The 23,642-nt window shown below is 39.8% G+C and overlaps 1 protein-coding gene across 5 annotated transcripts in view; it reads right to left on the reverse strand.

Annotated features, from left to right (window-relative positions):
• Window positions 1-23,642, reverse strand: part of pard3aa (par-3 family cell polarity regulator alpha, a) — an 883,471-nt gene that overhangs the window by 466,772 nt on the left and 393,057 nt on the right. For all 5 annotated transcript variants that reach the window (XM_063044362.1, XM_063044364.1, XM_063044363.1 and 2 more), the window contains exon 4: window positions 4,419-4,594. In XM_063044362.1, coding sequence (XP_062900432.1) covers window positions 4,419-4,594 — 176 coding nt within the window. The remainder of the gene's footprint in view (window positions 1-4,418; window positions 4,595-23,642) is intronic.

Consider the following 23,642-nt stretch of genomic DNA (forward strand, 5'->3'; position numbering starts at 1 on the left):
AAGGAGGACATAAATAATCTTCTGGAAATAGTAGGGGACAGAGGGTCCAGTGAGATGGAGGAACTGAGGGAAATGCATGTTAGTAGGGAAGTGGTGTTAGGTAAATTGAAGGGATTAAAGGCAGATAAATCCCCAGGGCCAGATGGTCTGCATTCCAGAGTGCTTAAGGAAGTAGCCCAAGAAATAGTGGATGCATTAGTGATAATTTTTCAAAACTCTTTAGATTCTGGACTAGTTCCTGAGGATTGGAGGGTGGCTAATGTAACCCCACTTTTTAAAAAAGGAGAGAGAGAGAAAGCAGGGGATTATAGACCGGTTAGCCTAACATCAGTGGTGGGGAAGGTGCTAGAGTCAGTTATCAAAGGTGTGACAACAGCACATTTGGAAAGTGGTGAAATCATCCGACAAAGTCAGCATGGATTTGTGAAAGGAAAATCATATCTGACGAATCTCACAGAATTTTTTGAGGATGTAACTAGTAGAGTGGATAGGGGAGAATCAGTGGATGTGGTATATTTGGATTGTCAAAAGGCTTTTGACAAGGTCCCACACAGGAGATTAGTGTGCAAACTTAAAGGCACACGGTATTGGGGGTAAGGTATTGATGTGGATAGAGAATTGGTTGGCAGACAGGAAGCAAAGAGTGGGAATAAACGGGACCTTTTCAGAATGTGGGGTACCGCAAGGCTCAGTGCTGGGATCCCAGTTGTTTACAATATATATTAGTGACTTGGATGAGGGAATTAAATGCAGCATCTCCAAGTTTGCGGATGACACAAAGCTGGGCGGCATTGTTAGCTGTGAGGAGGATGCTAAGAGGATGCAGGGTGACTTGGATAGGTTAGGTGAGTGGCAGATGCAATTTAATGTGGATAAATGTGAGGTTATCCACTTTGGTGGCAAGAACAGGAAAACAGATTATTATCTGAATGGTGGCCTATTAGGAAAAGGGGAGGTGCAACGAGACCTGGGTGTCATTGTACACCAGTCATTGAAAGTGGGCATGCAGGTACAGCAGGCGGTGAAAAAGGCAAATGGTATGCTGGCATTCATAGCAAGAGGATTCGAGTACAGGAGCAGGGAGGTACTACTGCAGTTGTACAAGGCCTTGGTGAGACCACACCTGGAGTATTGTGTGCAGTTTTGGTCCCCTAATCTGAGGAAAGACATTCTTGCCATAGAAGCAGTACAAAGAAGATTCACCAGATTGATTCCTGGGATGGCAGGACTTTCATATGATGAAAGACTGGATCGACTAGGCTTATACTCTCTGGAATTTAGAAGATTGAGGGGGGATCTGATTGAAACGTATAAAATTCTAAAGGGATTGGACAAGCTAGCTGCAGGAAGATTGTTTCCAATGTTGGGGAAGTCCAGAACGAGGGGTCACAGTTTGAGGATAAAGGGGAAGCCTTTTTAGGACCGAGATGAGGAAAAACTTCTTCACACAGAGAGTGGTGAATCTGTGGAATTCTCTGCCACAGGAAACAGTTGAGGCCAGTTTATTGGCTATATTTAAGAGGGAGTTAGATATGGCCCTTGTGGCTAAAGGGATCGGGGGTATGGAGGGAAGGCCAGTACAGGGTTCTGAGTTGGATGATCAGCCATGATCATACTGAATGGCAGTGCAGGCTCGAAGGGCCAAATGGCCGACTCCTGCACCTACTTTCTATGTTTCTATGTATCTATGTAATTACACCCACCATTACCACTCCCTCTGGCAGATCATTCCATAGGGTCAATACACTCTGTGTGACAAAATTTGCCCCTCACATCACCCTTAAATCTTTCCCTTCACAGCTTAAACCTAAACCCTCTTGTTTTGGACTTCCCGATCCTGGGAAAGATAAGCTGACCATTTACCTTATCTATGCCCCTCTTTATTTTAAAAACATCCATAACATCACCCTTGAGCCAACCCTGCTCCAGGAAAACGGTCCCAAGCTTATCTGACCACAGCTTCAAATTCAATCCCCCCAACTCCCAGCAACATTCTCAGGAATCCTTTGTACAGCCTCTCCTGAGTAGTAACGCCCAGGTATCACCCATGGAAGGGCATCTTAAGAGCAAAAAAAGCAACACTGAATGAAGTTAGAGACCAAATCAAATTCATGCCAGCTATGGAGCAGTTTGTAGGTCATTATTTTCTACAAGATGGAACCTAACATCATAAAGGACTGTGTTGCTTCACTCCATGAGGAGCTAAATGTTTTACATCCACGTTTTGAAAGAGAGAATAAAACTATACCTTTGCCAATCGCTGCAGTACCTACCAAAACTGATATCGGTCTCAGAGGCTGACGTCAGAATATCTTTCAAGAGGGTAAACCCCTCTTGGCATCAGGCAGGCCACTGAAAACCTGCGCCAACTAATTGGCTGGAGGATTCAAGAAAAGGTACAAACTCTCAATGCTGCAGTCAGAGGTTCCCACCTGCTTCAAAAGGGGCTCAATCATATGCGTGCCCAAGAAGGGGATGGTGAACTGTCACGACTACCACCCAGTGGCACCCACACCAACTGTGATAAAGTGTTTTGAGAAGTCGGTCCTGTCTCGGATCAACTCCTGCTTGAGCAAGGATCTGGACCTAATTGCCTATAACCACACCAGTCTAAAGAGGATGCAATTGCACTGGCACTCCACTTGGCCTTGGGCCATCTGCACAAAAGCAGTACCTATGTCAGGCTTCTGAATATTGATTACAGCTCAGTGTTCAATACCATGATCCCCTCAGAACTGATCAAAAGCTTCACAACCTGGGCCTCTGTATCTCCCCCTGCAATTCCTTGGCTTCCTCATTGAAGGATCAGTCAGTGCAGATCAAAAATAACACTTCCCTGCTGACAAGCAACACAGGCACACCTCAGTAATGTGCACTTTGTCCACCGCTCTACTCTCTCAACACTCACGATTGAGTGGTTTGGCACAGCTCAAACACCATCTATAAATACGCTGATGACACAACTGCTGTTGGCAGAATCTCAGGTGTCAGTAATAATCGAAGTGATTCTGACAACTTTCTTTCATGTATACTACTCAACAAATTTTAATGTCATCTACAAGCTTAGTAACCAATCCACTTGTATTTGCATCTAAATATTTATTATTTTTGACAAACAACAGAACACCCAATTATATTTGACAAACAGCAGGAAACCCCACACTGATCTCGGCAGCACATCCCTGGACACAGGACTCAGATCTGAAAAACATGCCTTCCCTACCATCCTCCAACTCCTTCCATCAAGCCGATTTCGTATCCAATTGTAAACACAAGGTAGTCTGCAAACACCGGAAATGAAGAAGGGTCTTGATCAAGGGTCTCAGCCTGAAACATCAACTGTTCATTCCCCTCAAGACCTGCTGAGTTCCTCCAGCATGTTGTATATTACTTCATATCCAATTGGCCAGCTCACCCTAGATTTCATGCAATTTCAACTTCCAGACGAATCCTGTCAAAGGCGTTGCTGAAGTCCATGTACACAACATCTACCACCTTGCCCTCAGTTTTCTTGGTCACCTCTTTAAGATACACAATCAAATCCATGAGACACACTTTCCCATAGACAAATCATGCTAAGGATCACAAATCAGTCCATGCCTTTCCAAATTTATGGAAGTCATGTCCCTTGGAATCCCTTCCAATAACTTTCCCAGCACTGATACTGTGCTCATCAGCCAAAAGTTCCCTGTCTAGTCATGCAGACTTCCCCTTCCACATCAGCCGTCCTCCAGTCTACCAGTACCATACCCATAGCTTAGAAAGATACAAAAGTCTCTGCTCTGGCCCAAGCAATTACTTACTTTGCTTGCCACAAAGTACCAGAATAGACCTGGTCATGCCTCAAGGATTTATCCACCTTTATTTGCCTCAAGGTCACCAACATGTTCTCTTTCATTTTATTGATATGTTTCAAGATATCACTGTTTTCGTTCTTGAACACTCTAGCTTTCATGAATTCCTCCATGGTCAACATAGATGAGAAATATTCATTAAAGACCTCACACATCTCCAGCAGCTCAGAGATGACCACAGCGATCCTTCCAGGGACCTCTTCTTTCCCTTGTTACCTTTTCGTTTGTCTAAGTGCACTAAAATTACTTTTTAGGATTTGACATCACCTTATCTGCTAAGGATATCTCACAGTCTCTTTTGCTGTCCTGATTTCCTTAAGTGTACACCTACATATCTTAGAGTTTCTTAAGGCAGCCACTTCATCCCAGCCACCTATCAGTAACATTTGCATGAATGGCAGAGTCTTTTTCACTCTAACAGGAACATGTTAACAGTAGCAACATTTTAAAAGGGGCACTTTATTCGGAAGAAAGTACATTAAGACATATTCAGGTTAGTAAGTCTCCAACGAAGCAAAGCAAAATGTCCAAACACAGCATTAAGAGAATTTTGTGGGCACTCACCTTTTTTCTATCAAGGCTACTTGATGTCTGGCTTGGCTTTGGAAAGCCTGGTGTTGTTGACCAACGAGTAGGGTTTTTGCGAGATGGTTCTGCAGAGTTAAGATTAGGTCCTGATACTGGGGACAGAAGACCAATGAGAGCAGGGTCGCTACTACGTCGCACATGGAGTGGCATATCTGTTGGGAGAAAAAGGCAACAGTAATTTTACCATTTTAAAAACTGAAAACCAGTATAAGGCTACAAATAACCAGAATGAAACTTCAAAAAAAGTAAACCACTGGCAGCTGCTGACCTTTCATAGAGCAAACTCAATATTCTCTTGAAGGCAGAGAGAAAAAATGCATCTTATTCCCTCATAAATTCATGTCTATTATTTCTGATGAAAGGTCAGCGATCAGAAACTGAATGTTTTTTTTTCTCTCTCTCTACAGATGCAGCCTGGCCAACTGAGCATTATCTATTTTAGATTTCCAGCATTTACTATTTTTTTTGTTTGGATTTAAGTCCATTTACTTCTTTTCATTGCAATTTTAATAAAACCTCCTCAATCAGTTGTAAAGATATTTTTTAATGATATTCACACACTAGATTATTTCCCAGATGGATAAAAGCTGGCATATTATTCTGGGAAGGACACAATATCACACATACCGATTAGCAGGTGTCTACTTGCAGAGCTAATACCCACATCAGTGGAGATGTTCCTCTTAGAAGAACAGAGTGGGTTGAAGAGCCTGTTCCTGTGCGGTACTGTTCCAAGTTTTATGTTCTAGAAGGGAGCTAACAGGCACAACAGGCCTGTAGCCTGAAGATCATTAACTGACCTTTCTGCAACTTTTATCAGATTATCAACAGCAAAATACAAAACTACACTCTGTGGCCACTTTACTGGGTACATCCTGTACTTAATAATGTGGCCACTGTGAGTATATTTGTGGTCTTCTGTTACTGTAGAAGATTTGATATGTTACACACACAGAGATGCTCTTCTGCACACCACCGTTGCATGGTACAGATATCTGAACTTCTATAGCCTTCCTGGCAGCAAGAATCAGTCTGCCATTCTCCTCTGACCTTTCTCATTAACAAAGCATTTTTGTTCCACATACCTGCCAGCCACTAGATTTTTTTCTTGTTTTTGTAGCATTCTCTGTAAACTCTAGAGACTGTTGTGCATGAAAATCCCAGGATAGCAGCAGTTCCTGAGATACTCAAACCTCCCTGTCTGGCACCAACAATCATCCCACAGTCAAAGTCACTTAAATCACATTTCTTCCCCATTCTGATGTTTGGTCTGAACAATAACTGAACCTGTGACTATGTCTGCATGTTTTTATGCTTTTAGTTGCTGCCATATGATTGAATCATTAGATATTTGCATTAATCAGCAAGTGTACCTGATAAAGTGGTCACTGAATGTATTTGATGACATGTTCCCTAATGTTGTTTAGTTTAATCTGGCCATAAACAAAGGATTGTCTGGACAAATGCAGTTTTATCAGTCCGTGCCAAGTTTCACCACAATACATAAGGCTCTTATAAAATAATCAGCGCACATTTTTTTAACAAAGAAGATGGATGACTTTCTAAGTTTAGAAAAGCAATACTCTACTATAGTGACTATTCCAATCAGCAATGCATACTTAATGCAATCAAATGACCTAATGCTTTAATCTAGTTACTTGTACATCATCACCAAACAAACCAATTCACACAATGACTAAACACTGCAGATACAAGAATCTGAAACACCATACAAAACACTGGAGGAACTCAGTGTGTCCGGCAGCAACCATGGAGAGAAACTGCAACCTTTCTGGTCCCGATGAATAGCTTCGATCCAAAAGTCCATTTCTCTCAAAAGCCACTGCCTGACCCAGTGAGTTCCTCCAGCACTTTGTGTGTTGCTGCAGTTGGAATGCCACACTGCAAGTGGTGAAGAGGAAGCATACTCATTTTCCTGACAATTGGTAAAAGCAGCCCCAAGACAATTAAGAGCAGGAAAAGAGCCGTGTAGTGGTGGGAATGGGAGTGTTTGTAGGATTGAGTGTGATAGCAAAAGTTAATTGAAATTCAAAGTACCAAATATACACCAAAGAATGTATTACAGTCACCTGATGGCTCTACTATTGATCTCATAGAAGAATACTGTCACTACATCAAAACTCAATTAACCTTACACACCCGGGACTTTGCAACTGCAGGATCAGCAGATCTCTTGACCATTGGATTTTTAATATTCCAGCACACTTCTCAAATATCAAAGTTCAAAGTAAATTGATTATCAAAGTACATATTGAGATCAATGGATCTGGGGTTGAGAGGGTAAACAGCTTCAAGTTCCCTGGCATCCACATCATCGAGGGCTTCACGTGGTCTGTACACACCAGCTGTGTGATTAAAAAAAAAAGGCACAATAGTGCCTCTATCACCTCAGATGGTTGAGGAAGTTTGGTATGGTCCCTCAAATGCTAAGAACCTTCTACAGAGGCACAATTGAGAGCATCCTGACTGACTACATCACTGCCTGGTGTGGGAACTGTACCTCCCTTAATCGCAGGACTCTGCAGAGAGTGGTGCGGACAGCCCAGCACATCTATAGTAGTGAACTTCCCACGATTTAGGACATTTACAAGGACAGGTGTGTAAAAGGGTCCTGTAGGATCACTGGAGACCCAAGCCATCTCAACCACAATCTATTCCAGCCGCTACCATTCAGAGCTGACTTGAGCATACTCCATATTACACAGACTGTTCTATTTATTACAAATTATTATAAATTACTATGATTGCACATTGAGATGGTGGTGAAACTTACTCACGTGTGTGAAGGATGTAAGAAATAAAGTCGCTTCAATTGAATCCAATTCAATATGTCATTATATGCAACCCTGAGATTCATTTTTTGTGGGCATACTCAGTAAATACAAGAACCATAATAGAATCAATTAAAGACCTCACCCAACAGAGTAGACAATCAAGCAATCTGCAAAAGACATCAAAATGTGAAAGCACAAAAGAGATGAACAATAAGAAGAAATAAGAAATAAATAAATAGAGGACATGAAATGAAGAGTCCTCAAAAGTGAGTCCTTGGTGTGGGAACAGTTCAGTGATAGGGCAAGTGAAGTTGAGTGAAGTTATCCCCATTAGTTCAAGAGCCTTATGGTTGAGGGGTAATAAATGTTCCTGAATCTTGTAGTGAGAGTCCTGAGCCCCCTGTATTTTCTTCCGGATGACAGCAGTGAGAAGAGATCATATCCTAGGTTGTGGAGGTCCTTGATGATGGATGCTGCTTTCATGTGAATGTGCTTCATGGTTGGTAGGGCTTTACCCATGATTGGCTGGGCCATATACACTACCTTTTGTCAGATATTTCATTTAAGGGCATTGGCGTTTTCATGCCTGGCTGTGATGCAACCAGTCAATATACTCTTCAGCACATGTCTATCGAGGATTCTCAAAGTATTAGATGTCATGCCGAATCTTTGCAAAACTTCTCAGGAAGTACAGGCACTACTCTGTTTTCTTCATAATTGCATTTACGTGCTGGGCCCAGAGCCGATCCTCTGAAATGATAACATTGAGGAATTTAAAGTTGCTGACCCTCTCCACCTCTGATCTCCCAATGAGGACTGGCTCATGGACCTCTCGTTTCGTCCCCACGAATTCAATAATCAGCTCCTTGGTCTTGCTAACATCGAGTAAGAGGTTGCTGTTGTGGTACCACTCAGCCAGATTTTCAAGCTACCCTCCTACATGCTGATTCTTCACCATATTTAATTCGGTCAATGACAGTGGTGTCATCAGCAAACTTAAATGTGACATTGGAGCTGTCTGAGCCACACTGCCTTAAATGTAAAGTGAGTAGAGCAGGGGGCTAAGTGCACAGCTTTGTGGTGCACCTGTGCGAATGGAAATTATGGAGGAGATGTTGTTGCCAAGCCAATGTGTCCAGTGTCTGCAAGTGAGGATATCCAAGATCTATTTGCTCAAGGAAGTACTGAGACCAAGGTCTTGAAGCTTATTGATTAGTTTTGAGGGGATGATTATTGAAGGCTGAATTATAGTTGATAAAATGAGTCCTGATGTAAGCACCTTTGCTGCCTAGATGTTCCAGAGTTGAGTAAAGAGCTAAAGAAACAGCATTTGCTGTGGACCTGTTGTACCGGTAGGCAAATTGGAGAGGATACAAGCTGCTTCTCAGGCAGGTGTTAATATGTTTCATCACCAATCTCGCAAAGCTCTTCATCACAGTGGATATGCATGCTACTGGATGGTAGACACTGAGGCAGGTTGCCATGTTCTTCTAAGGCACCAGTATAACTGAAGGCTGTTTGAAGAAGGTGGGTGCATCAAACTGCCAAAACCACCTAGTTGGTCAGCACTGGTCTTTGGCACTCAGCCAGGTACACCATCTTGGCCAGATTCTTTCCGTGGGTACACCCTCCTGAAGGATGCTCATTACTGAAATCACAGGGTCACCAGGGGCTGTGAGAGTAACTGAAGGCTCCTCTGTGTTTTAATGGTCAAAGCCAGCATGGAAGGCACTGACCTCATCTGGAAGCGAAGTACTGCTGCTGTCACCTATGCTGTTTGATTCTACTTTGTAAGAGGTAATGGTATTCAAGCATTGACTCAGCTATCCAGTATCCTTCACTGATTCAAGTTTAGTCCCAAATTGCTACTTGAGATGGCCTTCCGGAGATTGTACCTGACCTTGTGTCCTCATAAAGGGATCCAAAGTGGAGAGAGTGAGCAGTCTCAGGTTCCTGGGTGTCAAGATCTCTGAGGATCTAACCTGGTCCCAACATATCGATGCAGTTATAAAGAAGGCAGGACAGCAACTATACTTCATTAGGAGTTTGAAGAGGTTTGGTATTTCAACAGATACACTCAAAAACTACTATAGATGTAACATGGAGACCATTCTGACAGGCTGCATCACTGTCTGGTATGGGGCAGGGGGGCTACTGCACAGCACCAAAAGAAACTGCAGAGGGTTGTAAATTTAGTCGGCTGCATCTTGGGTACTAACCTACAAAGTCCCCAGGACATCTTCAAGGAGCGGTGTCTCAGAAAGGAAGTATCTATTATTAAGGACCTCCAGCACCCAGGGCATGCCCTTTTCTCACTGTTACCATCAGGTAGGAGATACAGAAGCCTGAAGGCACACACTCAGTGATTCAGGAACAGCTTCTTCTCCTCTGCCATCTGATTCCTAAATGGACATTGAATCCATGAACACTACCTCACTTTTTAAATATATATATTATTTCCATTTCTGCATGATTTTAATCCATTCAATATACGTACACTGTAATTGATGACTTATTTATTTTATTTTTTTCCCTTCTTCTTCTTCTGTATATGTATTGCTCTGAACTGCTGCTGTTAAGTTAACAAATTTCATGACACATGCCGGTGATAATGAACCTGATTCTGATTCACTTGGTCACCAGACCTGAATACCTCTGATCTCACCCATAGCAGATTGCGGAACAAATACATTTTTGGGGGGGATATTACATAGTAGAATAATAAAATTTCCGTTGAATTTGGTGGGATATGCAAAGGCAGCATGGAGAAAATCAGAAGCAGGGGTCCCGGTGACAAAAAGGAAACAGGAAATGATTATGGGAATTGGGGTCCTAGAGAGTGAAAGAGAATGCAGGAATTATGCCCAGTGAGCCAGATATGAACCACTGATAGTTCTGAATAGTCAGATGAAAGATTAACATTGTTTTACTGTATCTTTGAGTAGAGAATTTTTTAATACCACCTGCTGTTATTGGGCATCAGTTCAATATGATCCCTAGTGCCTAATAACTGTGATTTAATTAACTTTTAAATTAAGTGGTTTTAATTAACTTCTTAAACAGTATATATTGCTTAAAAGATTGAATTATGCATATGATTTAAGGAAAAGCTGAAATGTGAATAAATGTCAGGATTTTACAAAAATAGCCTTTATTTAAAATCCCTTGTACTTTGAAATATTCACCAAATGTAATTACTTTAGCTACACAATGTTTATTTTAGGGCGAGGTAGTTTGCCTAGCAGTAATTAAGGCTTAGTATACTATTAAATAATCAAGTGGACCTCAAGTAGCTAAGTGTAAGATTTTCTGGACATTTTTTTCACAGTGTTAGTTCGTAATTAGCTGAAATTCACAATGGCTTTAGTCATTTCCCATGAGTACATGAGGAAGGCTATAAACATAACAGCCCCATGGTATTCCACTGAAACTTTCGACAGCAACCTTAGGATTTCCGCATGAAATTATACATGCATTCAAAAACTGAGGTTTTTCTCATACCACCAAGTAATGTTTTGCAAAAGAAAGTTTTTTTTTAAAGATTAAATGTAAGCACTTTCTCAACAATTAAGATTTTAGGCTGTGTCGGCAAAAATAAATCACACCACAGTAAGCCTGTTACATCTATCCCCATATTACCCGATAACTGAGTCAGACAAGGCTGGGTAGTATCAGCTTTCCAGATGAGATGATGAGAAATTTAGTGAGCCAGGCTGATGGCTTAGAAAGACAATTTTTAAAACTAACTTAATTTTTTTTTAGATAAAACTAAGTTATTTTCAGAAAGTATATGATAATTATTTAATCGAAAATGCAATGTGTTTTATTTCTAACCAGCAACATTCAGTTCAATGATACCTTCGTTACTTCAAGTGCATACTTTTTCTCTCCTAAAATGTCTCGTGCATGAACACGTTATAAAATATTAATTCCTTAAATGATTACCAATGCAGAGATAACCTCAGAAGTATTTACTGCATAAAAATTTTAACGCCCAGTGGAATCCCTTAAGATAGACTACACTTAGATTTTTCAATACTATGTTTTCATGAGGCACTGAAGCTTGGGAATGAGGTAATGTACAAAATATTCCATTCAGAAGGAACAAGACAGCATCCCTCTAGTTGTGTAACAAATGGGCCAGGAAAACAAAGGCCATTTTAGTGCTGGATCCATTAAAGTACCACAGAATCATCACAATGTCACCTGCAAGCTCCCAAATTAGAGGTATATTTTTGTCAGGAATGTTTTTGATGACAAATAGGATCTTTAACAGAAGTTATCAATCCAGGTATCGATCATAGATGTATCGCTTGGAACCCTGACCCAGTTATTCTCCAATCCATTTTGGAAGCTTTCATTGACTTTTGTTTGGTTTACTTCCTATGCCAGAAGCTATTGTATTTTTAAGTGCCCAATTTATACTCATTTTCAGATTTTTTGATCTGCAAATGACAAATTCTTTCAAACAAAAATCTTGCAGAAAGCAGCTGGCTGAAAGGGATAGACACAGGGTTATTCTTCCAAAGATAATGTTAAGGTATGTTAATGTGCATATAAGAAACAAATTGCTAACATGTCAACCACTTCATGACAGACAAAGCAAAAACTTTAAAAGTTCTGGCTAAATTTTTACAATCTGGTTAAGATTTATGGCAATACATAAAAATTCAAAGCCAAAATGTTTCCTTGACATTTGTAAAATCAAGGAAGATTTTCTGCATCTGACAAGATATTGTTCAGAGAAAAGCACAGAAATTGTATAATGCATTTAATTAAAAATGTTTGAGCTTTAGGCAAAAATAATTGTGAAGCTAAACTTTCCAATAACTTAGAGGTTTAATATGGTTTGGTTTAATGAAATGACCAGCCTATTAAATATAAAATAATTTTTTCCTCTTCAGCATGTTTGCCTCCAATCAAATTGATTTTATATCATCAATCCAAGTGCTTGAAAAGGTCAGAGAGCTACAGACATATTTAACAATTTGTTTCTTCAAAAAACAAATGTCGAAATACCAGGAGATTTTGATGGTGAGCTCAAAATATCAGTAAAGCAAATGATTAATAACTTTCAGTCACTGAATGAACTGGAACTTGAACATTAAAATCTATTAATCTGAAAACACATGGTTATTATTTTTCTGATATTGATGCACAAATTCTTTGAGAGTTATTTGACTTCTGTATATGCACTGTACAAATCCAATATGAAATTCATCAATTCAAAACTTTATTCTGAATGCACCTCTTTTTTTCCACTTAACTAGGTTTAACATTTCATGCTTTTGACTTGAAGAATCAACATTAAGGACTGCAGACTCTGCAGGCATAGAGATAATGACTGTGAAACAAATGTACAAAACTCAGTGTGGGTTATTCCACTCCTTGGAGGGGGTAATACACAAAGAATGCTAACAATTCCTTGTCTGAGTGGATAAAGTCCTGATGAAGGGTAACTATTTGAATATTGACTGTTTATTCTGCTGCCTGACTTGCTGAATTCCTCCAGCATTTTGTGTGTGCTGTACAAGAATTCCCTCACCTGCAGAGCCTCTTGTGCTCAGGATCAGAAACTGACAGTGAGGGGAGGATGGTAGAGTTATTGGCTAGGACTTTACAGAGTTGGAGAGAGACAGCTGCATAAATATGCTCCAACAGGCACTGAGATTGAGTTTCTATATTTTTTGGCACAGTTCTTATTTACTTCTCTGTACACTTACACAAGAAAGGCTCCAGTTTCCACTATAACGTACTCTAACCAATCATTTTACAGCATATGGTAAGGCTACAAAATGACAAAGGTTTTCTGCACTCCTCTGAGAAATCATTTCACTTTCACTCTGCAAGCTGGTAGTTGAGATCACAAGATGCACAGCACAGGGAGAAACATGCCACCGACTATTCTGTAAGTACTACTTGACCTCCAATAAGTCTTCCGATTTGGAAAAACCAGTTCAGCAATGAGGAACGTGACTGAGAAAATACACTCAGAGGCCACTTCATTAGGTACCTCCTGAACCTAATAAAGTGTTTACTGAGTGTATGTTCATGGTCTTCTCCAGCTTAGCCCAACCACTTCTCGGTTTGAAGTACTGTGTGTTCAGAGTTGCTCTTCTGCACACCACTGTTGTGAAGCCTGGTTATTTCAGTTACTGTCACCTTGAACCAGCCTGGCCATTCTCCTCTGACCTCTCTCATTAACGTAGCATTTTTGCCCACAGAACTGCTACTCACAGAATTTTTTTTACATTGTCCACCATCTGCTGTAAACTCTAGAGACTTCTGTGCCTGAAAATCTCAGGAGATCAGCGGTTTCTGAGATACTCAAACCACCCCATTTGGCACCAATAAATATTCCACAAAGTCAATTAGATCACATTTCCTCCCCATTCTGAGCAACTGAACATCTTGATCATGTCAGCTTGGTTTTATGCATAGAGTTACTGCCACATGATTGGCTGATTAGATATTTACATTAATGAGCAGGCATACAAGAGTACCTAACAAAGTAGGCACTGAGTATACATTAGCTATTTTATCAATTTATGCTTTTCAGTAGCAACAAATATTTGGACTTGGTTAATTTAACAACACATTTAGTATACGTAAGAGAATAAACTGCTGTAATATTTTTTCAAGATGTATGAACAAGCTCACCTCTAAACTCTTTAAAAAGTCATTGATAACAGGAAAGGTAACATACTATTAAATTTGGGTGAAGCATTCTGCTATTTCATTTAAAATACTACTGAATCAGTTATCAGTTCGATGATGCAGAGTAACCCAAACCTTTGATTTCACCATGGTAAACCTGAACGTACTCATACAGTTTTCATCAGCAGGTTCTTTCCTTTGAAATCATAGAGATTGCATCAGCATGAAATATTATGTTTATCTGAAGATAATTAAACACTTCTTTCTATAAATCCTAAAGAAAACAGTGTATACAATAGAAAAGAAGTGACATTAAGACCACCTGTTTGTGCAATAGGTTCCAGAGCTGAATGACCACCTGTTACATCATGTTTTCGAATGCTTTAAGACAAACACACGTGATTAAAACCAGAAGAGATAGGAGCAGAAATAGGCCATTTGGCCCATCAAGTCTGTTCCGCCATTCAATCAGGGCTGATCCTTTTATTCCCCTCCTCTGCCCCACTCCACAGTCTTTTCCCCATAAGCTTTGACGCCTTGTCCAATCAAGAACCTATCAAGCTCTGCCTTAAATACAGCCAACGACCTGGCATCCACAGCTGCCTTTGGAAATAAATTCCACAAATTCACCACCCTCTGACTCAAGAAATTTCTCCACATCTCTGTTTTAAATGGATGCCCCTCTATCCCGAGGCCATGCCCTCTGTCCTAGACTCGCCCACCATGGGAAACATCCTTTCCGCATCTAACATGTCTAGGCCTTTCAACATTCAAAAGGTTTCAATGAGATTCCTCCCCCACCCTTCGAAACTCCAGTGAGTACAGACCCAGAGCCATCAAGCATTCCTCATATGGTGACCCTTTCATTCCAGCAATCATTTTTGTAAACCTCCTCTGAAACCCTGTCCAATGCAAACACATCTTTTCTCAAATGAGGAGCCCAAAACTGTTCGCAATACTCAAGGTGAGGCCTCCCCATTGCCTTATAAAGTCTCAGCATCACATCCCTGCTCTTGTATTATTATTATAATAATAATAATACTTTATTGATCCCAAGTAGGGAATCCTTTCATTACAGCAGGAACATTTAAGAACACTTAGCATTGTGCAGACTTAACTAGTAATGAAATACAGAATAATACACAATAATAATTTACCAATGTGAAATAATAATGCACAAAATAATAAAACATATACTATTGTACTATGATGTGTGTTCTGTCACACAGAGATGAATTATTGTACATGCTTATTGCCTTTGGTAGGACAGATTTTCTGTAACAATCCTTCTGAGAGCAGCCTGAATGCGTCTGTATGAAAGACCTCCTGAAATAAATGCTAACATTGCATTTGCCTTCCTCACCACTGACTCTACCTGCAAGTTAACATTTAAGGTTGATTTACACTTCTGCGTTAAATGGACGCCGTAACCTATGCAAGTGGCCTACGCGCGTTGTGAGCATTTATACTTGTGCATTGATGTGTCAGCATCGCTCTGCAATTCGCGTATGTCGCGCATGCGCACACACATGCCCATGCAAGGCTTCATGGTCTTGGTAGTCTTTCTCGAGGTAAACAAGTTTAAAGCGAGCGTCTTTACTCGTGAAAGCGAAATGTGTCCTCCATAATTTCGGAGGTCTGTAAAGCTTTATGGAAAGTATTGCAGCCAGAGTTCCTTCCCTGCCCTTCAGTTGGCCAATGGGAAGCTATTGCAGCGTAGAAGGAAATGCGATGCTACCAAGCAGACCAATCACAGTTGTTGCAGTCTGCGTTGCCGCGACACGCAGTTACATTTTGGGAGAGGTGCGCATCAGGCTACGGCGTAGGGATCCACATAGGCTCTGCATAGGATTCGCAGCTATGCCGTACCTACGGCGTCGATTTGACGCAGAAATATAAATCAGCGTTTAGGGTGGTCTGTACAAGGACTCCCAAGTCCCTTTGCATCTCAGGTTTTTGGATTTTCTCCCCATTTTAGAAAATAGTCTGCACATTTATTTCTTCTACCAAAGTGCATGACCATTCATTTTCCAAAATTGTATTTCATTTGGCACTTTATTGCCTATTTTCATAATCTAAGTCCATCTGCAGCCTACCTGTTTCCTCAACGCTACCTGCCCCTCCACCAATCTTCGTATCATCTGCAAACTTGGCAACAAAGCCATCTTTTCCATCATCTTAAATCATTGATATACAGCATAAAAAGAAGCATCCACCACATCTCTGTATCCATTACTACATCCTCAGCATGATTTTCAGCCATCCAATATCCACTATCATCTTTTACTCTTTTTATATCTGAAAAAACTTTATGTATCCTCTATTATATTATTGGCTGGCTTACCTTCAGATTTGGTCTTTTCTTTCTTTATGGCTTTTTAAGTTGCCTTCTGTTGATTTTTAAGAGCTTCCCAATCCTCCACCTGCTCATCATTTTTTTGCCACATTATATGCCTTCTCTTTAGGTTTTATGCTGTCTTTGACTTCCCTTGTCAGCCGTGGCTGCCTCATCCTCCCTTTAGAATACTTCATCATCTTTAGATGCATTTTTCCTGTGCCTTCTGAATTTCCCCCAGAAACACAGTGTTGCTGTTCTGTCATCATCCCTGCTAATGTCCCTTTCCAATCAATTTTGTCCAGCTACTCTCTCATTCTTCTGTAGCTCCCTTCACTTCACTGTAACACCGATATACCCAAATTTATCCTCTCCTTCTCAAACAGCAGGGTAAATTCTATCATTTCTTAATATTTCTTAATTGTACACGATTTTTTTTATGTTCTATCACTGAGCAGCAGTGAACCATCTGATTGGCCTATCAGAGTTCTCTTTGAGAACTAGTTGACTTGATCAGCATTTCTGATCTGGCTATTGTTCGCGATTGCACTTAACAATAAAAAAAATATTATGACTACTGCCTTGAAAAGGTTCCTTTATCTTAAGCTCCCTAATCAAATCTGGGTCATTACATAACACCAAATCCAGAATTGCCATTCCCCTACTCGGTTCAACCACAAGCTGCTCAAAAGAGGCACCTTGTATGATTCACACCAAATGGTGGATTCTCACTTCTATGTCTGGGGGACGTGGTCTATTCAGCTTCAATTATGAGAGGCATAGATAGGGTAGATGCCCATCAGAGGGGCATGAAAAACAAGGGGGTAGGGTTTTAAGGTAAGAGGAATGAGTTTTAAACAATTTACGAAGAAATTTTATTTTTAAACACACAGCATGTTGATTCTAGGACATGCTTCTAAGAGGTGGTGGTGAAATCAAATACACAATTACTAAATTTAAGGTGCATTTAGGGAGATAATTAAATAGGCAAAACACTAAAGAACATAGTCTTAATGTGTACAAATGTGATTAATGTAGATGAGCGAAAAGTTCCATCTGAATGCAGTGGAATGGACGGCCACTTTTAGTTCTGCATAACTGTAACTCATACTTGAGTAAAAGTGTAATAATGATGCACTGAAGCATACTCATTTTACAAGGACTTACTTTGCTGACACTCAACGTAAATAATATTTGCTCTCATTCAGTATTGCTTCTAAACCTTCAAACAAATAGTTTTAGGTTTTCAATCCACTGGATCCACTTATTCATGAGAATTTATATAGAACTGTACAATTCTACTTCCTCCATGAAATGTTGCTCAAGAAATTGAAATCATACAGGACATTTTAAAAACACTTGGCCTATTTTCAGAATCACGCTTTTCAGTATGATCATTAGTGTATCAAACTTTTCAGCTCTCTCAGAGCTCAATACTTGTACGTGGGAAAAAATCCCCTTTGCTAACGCATCGTCAAAGCCTACTAGTAACCTTTAATACTGCCTGACCTTGTTCTGGATATTTCCTATTTTTTTCTTCCAACACAGGATGCAGTCATTCAACACAGCAGGGCTGTGTCAGCTCTTGAAGCAATCTAATCAAATCTGTTACCCCACTTACTTCACTGTAACCAATTCTCTCATACATGCCAACTGACATTCTCCACCCCCAATTTTCCTACTATCCATCTTCACCACAGATGATTTACAGCTCTTGATTACCCAAACAGCAAACACACCATTTCGGATGTGGAAGAAAGTCGGAGCATAAAGAAGAAATGCAGGCAATCACTGGGAGGACATGCAAATTTCATGCAGGTAGTACCAACGTTCAGGATCATTTCAGGGTAGTGAAACCAGGCCACTAAAGGGAATGAGTGAACTGCTTCCATTCATTTGTTAATTTACTGTATTTACCACAGCAAATACTTCTGAATCCCATCCCTCACCCACAACACTCAACCTTCATTTTGTACGGAAGTGCAAGACTAGTTCATGCAATTCATTCTTATTCATTAATCCTTTAGATCCTGATTTTCTTTCAAATGAGTTTGCACTGTCCATTTAAAACTTCTCAGAGTACAGAACTTGCAACTAAATGTAAGTCCATAGATTCAGCTGATAAGGCTCTACAAAGCTGACACTAACTTTTGTTGTTCCTGAATTCCAAAACCCTTGAGATAAGGTACAAAGGATCCTTTTGGATTACTTTGTATAATTAGGTATTAAGACACACAAATCTCTTTGCTTTTCTGAACTTGACAGCCCCTTACCATTGGATAAATTTCTAATTTGCCTTTCTTGAATCCAAAATGGACAACTTTATTGTTCCTCCATTAAGGCATAATGTTAGAAGCCTGGGTTCTCTACGAATTTGTCCTTGTCCCTCAACAAATCCTCGTTCCCTTTTAGACTACTTTAGTCACCAGTTGATATCATCCACAAACTTAAAATTCAGTAGAAATATTAATCTTGTTGCTACAGTGGTTTTGCATCACAAAATTGGTACAAAATATACAAATCCTTAGTTCCCAAAGAAAAGTGGAAATCACTTAGTAAAAAAAGCAGCTGAAAAACTGTCTGCACAGGCGTTTTAAGGAACAGACAGAAGGCTATAGGGACAAATTCAAATATGATTGAATAAGGCTTCTGCTCCTTCAGGGATTATAAACCCTACAGGTAAAGTGCTGCAACCATAGGAAAAGTAGATGGAAAACGAGATAAAAGATGTGACTACAGATAAGCAATGGGTATAATTTTTAAAAGACTGAAAGACCTGTAATAAATATACAGCGGATTCCAGTTAATTGGGCCATCAGTTAATTGGGTAGCTGCTTATTTGGGACAACTCTTAAAGAACAAAAACAAATCTGGAAAATAGTCAGGGATTCCCTTCATTTACATGTGATATGATGCTGCTTAATTGAGACAGGAGACTTGCAAAGAGTTTCTAAATAGTGTCAGTCATGTGTACTGATGTGGCCATTAGACACCGCACTCTTGCTTAGAGCAAATAATTTTTCAATAGTGTCAGTTGTACATGCTTCTGCTCAAAAAGCACTTGAAAAAAAATAAGCAGTAAGATGATTTGGAACTGCTTCGCTCACTGTGATTTTACACTTTCAGGCTCGGAGATGCCAGAAACATCCAGGAGTCAAAATGCAGTGATTTCAGTACTTCATCAAATTTGGAACTATGAAGAATTTGAAGGTAACAGGAATCATCTTAAATGTTACAACGAACATGAGAATTTGGTGGATGCAATGGTTGAAGGCATTGTATGAAGGCAGCCCATTATTGGCACTATGTGTCTGCGTTGTCTTTATTCATTTACTCTCAATCAAACGAACACAGCAGCGTACATGAGATGAATTCCTCCATCGATAACTATGAACTAATGGTTTCTGTAGTAGTATTGATGACGTTTTAATTTGTTATGTATTTCATTTAAAAATATTATTTGTTACTCAGTTTAACACCCCTTCGTCCTTTTTTTAAATATACATTTTTAGCTATTTCCATGAAACCTTTGACTAATTGGGGCATCCACTTAATCAGGCCAAAATACATTGGTCAGGATGTGTCCCAATTAACCAGAATCCACTGCATATTCTTTCTTTGAAAATAATTTGAGGAAAGTAGACTGATTTTATGAAGTCAAATATATTACTTGGTTAAGTAAAAATGCTGTTGATGTTACAGGTTTCCCCCGCCATCTGAAGGTAGAGCGTTCCTATGAAACGGTTCGTAAGCTGAAATGTCACAAAGCAAAGAAGCAATTATCATTTATTTATATGGGAAAAATTTGTGAGCGTTCACAGACCCAAAAATAACCTATTTCCGATTGCACCTTCTCTGATCTGGGCCGACCATTAAATGCCGGGCGGCACCTAATTAATTAACATGTTTATTTCGGCTTTTTTCTTAAAGATGTGCTGTGTGCCTCCTGGCTACCACCGCATTCTCCGCGAATCGCGGGGTGGTGGGACACTGGGGTGTCATCTTGTCATCTGTTTCCATTAGAGTAGGCAGCTCATCTTCTCCTATGACTGCCTGCCTCGATGTTAAAGGTCGAGGTTCGTCGTCTGCTGTGGCTGATGTGGAAGGCTTGCTTGACTGCTGAGCCTCATGCATTTTTCTATCATATAGTTCTTTGTAAGGACTCAAACCATCCTGCAAATATCCCCCAAACCTACATACCCTTTCAAAATTAAAGTCGTACTTTATCATTGCAGTGAAAATCTCACGCAGTTGCTTTACGTTCAGTTCGCTACCGCATTCGGTTTCAATTGTTATCCTTTCTTCTTCCAATTGCATCAGCTCTTCATCTATCAGTTCTTGGTCATGGATGCCAAAACCTCTTCAACATCATGTTCGTCAGCTTCCACAAGCCAAACTCTTTTTGTGCTTGCTTCGTTCACCACGGTCGAAATGCTTAATTATGTCTAGTTTTATGCTAAGTGTAACACCCTAATGAGCTCTTATTGGATTTTCCTAAACCTTAGAACTCATCTTGCAAACAGCTGCTCACAGGCATGTGATTAAGCAATGCCGGCGAGAATACCATTCTGAATCCGGGGGAGAGCGGCTGCTCGGGGCACGGGCTGCCTTTTAGCGCGTGCTGCTTTTTTTTCATAACAGTGAAAACATCTTCCGTTAGCGAAAACAAGGTACTAATGTAGGTCTTTCATAACAGTGAGGTTTTGTAAAGCGAACGTTCGAAAAGCGGGGGACACCTGTATAATGATAAAGGAATAGAGGAACTTCAATATCAAAGATGAGCCAAAAATTGATGAAGTAAATGGGAAATGAGATTTAGAACAACAGAAGATATAACTGATTGTAAAAGCTCTACAGTTTACAAAACAAGATTCTACTAAGAAAATGTCGATCACTGAAAAGCATATGTACTGTGTCACCAAAGACTTGAGGGAATTTTTGCAAATGTTCTGTGGAGAACATTCTAATGGAGGTTCCAATGCACAGGGTTGAAAGATCAGGATCCAGTCAGCTCCATCGCAGGAACAAGCCTCCCTACCATTCAGGATATCTTCAAACCCTCATCATCCAGGACATGCCCTCTTCTCATTGGTACCATCAAGGAGGTGGTACAGGAGCCTGAAGACGCACAGTCAATGATTTCAGGAACAGCATTTTCCCTTCTGCCATCAAATTTTGGAATGGTCCATGAACCCATGAACGCTACCTCACTATTCCTCTTTTGCACTCTTTTTTATTGTAACTTGTGGTGAATTTTATGTCTCACACTGTACTGCAGTAACAAAACAACAAATCTCACAACGCATCAGTGCAATAAACCTGATTCTGAATCAGATAACCACATTACCTGAAATCATTTTAATGAAATGATTTTTTACTACCTAGTTTGTGTTTTGATTTTTTTTACCTTTTATAATTTTGAAACTTGAGTGATTAATTTTCATACTTTAAGATTTACAGTGTTTATGAATATATGTTTTAGCCAGTAAGCCAAGGGTTATGGCTTAACCGTCAAAGGATTTCTGGAAGTTACTGCTTACAAGAAGGCCTTGCTCAACAGTGGGCCTTATCAATTAGCAACTTCAGACATCCCACCTCTCCCGGAAGTTCCGGGACTCTCCCGCATATTGATAACAGCTCCCTGACGCCTGCAAAGTGTACACAATATCCCGGAAATCGATTTTTTAGAGAGAGAGAGTGAGAGCGAGAGAGAGAGAGAGAGAGAGAGAGACTTGTAGCGAGAGAGTGACAGAGAGCACATCCTGATTGGTCTCTGTTTGTGCTAAGTAGACATCAGTTTTCTCTGTGGGCAGGCTTTACAGTCAACCTCTCTCTCTCTTTTATTGTCCATCAGTTCAGTTTGGTGTCCTGCAGTGTCATGGCAGAGTGTTCCAAAAAAAGAAAATATAAAATGTACTTCACCCCAGACTACACTAAAGTGTACCCCTACCTTATAGGGGTCAATAATAATGAGTGTTGCTCGCTGCACTGTTTGCAACAGTGACTTTTCTATTGCCCATGGTGGGTTAAATGACTGTAAAAGACATATTAAGGTGAGTTTAACAAGTATTCATTCATTAGCATAGCTAACGTTATTTAAACTAGCTGGCTAGCTGCTAAGGAGCTACTCTATTGATGCCCTACATGATGAGGCCAAACCCCCCGTAGACTTGCTTAAAGTTGTAATAGAATTTAAAAAAACGACTCCATGATAATATAACATAAGTACATATTTTATGAGGTTAAAAATGAATGGAGTAGCAAAATGAAAAAGACCAGAACTGAAAGCAGAGAAAATAAAACAACTGACAGGCACATGGTGAAAAACAAACCCGATGAACTCACTGGACACACAAGAGACTGCAGATGCCAGAAATCAGCAACAACATACAAAGGAGCTGCGGAACTCAGCAGGTCATGCAACATTTTCAGAGGGAGATCAGCTTTGACAATTTCAGGTTAGGAATCTTCATTAAGACCTTTTAAAGAACGAGAGTCAAAGGACTAAATGGCCTTCTTTATGTCATTACATTCCAGAGTCCAGACTTTTCAAGTGCAACTGTTGGTATTTGATGTCATTTCTCCATCAAAACAATAACTTTCTATGCCTGTAAATGCATAGTTTATTGCAAAGTTGCACTCACAATACACTTCTTATTGTGCATTTTTGGCTTCAGCATCATCTCCAATAAAATCAGCAGTGATAGAATGTGAACTTGAATATCATTGTGTATTTCCACTGCAAACCCAAATAACTTTTTGTCTTATTCAATGATTCAGTGCTGAACAAATTCTCCAGTACTGAGATATTAATTTTACGTATGAAGAATGCCATTTCCTCAAAATACCATCTAAAAATTCAAAGATTTTCAAAATTATAACTTTCAAATTCACTCAGATATTCCAATAACAACCTCAATCCCATGTTGAGCTCTCATTTCATCAAGTGAATCACAAAAAGTGAATCACGAAGTACTGCAATTCATACATATTGCTTCTGTCTGACAATCCTACAATTCTTTAAATTTATTAGCTGCTCAGTATGCTTAATGGTTTCAGACCTGCTGTTTTTCAGGTGGATCCTCAATACAGATTCATTCAAGATTGTTTCATGACATTTCCAGTAAAGAAGAACAAAATAATTGTTATTTCGGCTTCTGTGCAGCACACAAAAAAAACAGTAAGATAAAGAACACATAAGAATATAAAAACCACATTAAGTATAAATACATAAGATAGTTTATATACATGGACGTTAGGTACAGGAGCGTCTGTACATTATGCGTCCATAGTGATTGTGGAAATAGGAAATCAACTGTCTGAATCTGTTGCGATTGCAAAATCATCTTCCACAGTTGGACTTGTGATCTGACACTGGATGAAGCAAGAAAAAGCCTGCAGCAACATATTCTT

Source organism: Mobula hypostoma, chromosome 3 (genome assembly GCF_963921235.1).
Source record: "Mobula hypostoma chromosome 3, sMobHyp1.1, whole genome shotgun sequence".
NCBI classification, from domain to species: domain Eukaryota; kingdom Metazoa; phylum Chordata; class Chondrichthyes; order Myliobatiformes; family Myliobatidae; genus Mobula; species Mobula hypostoma.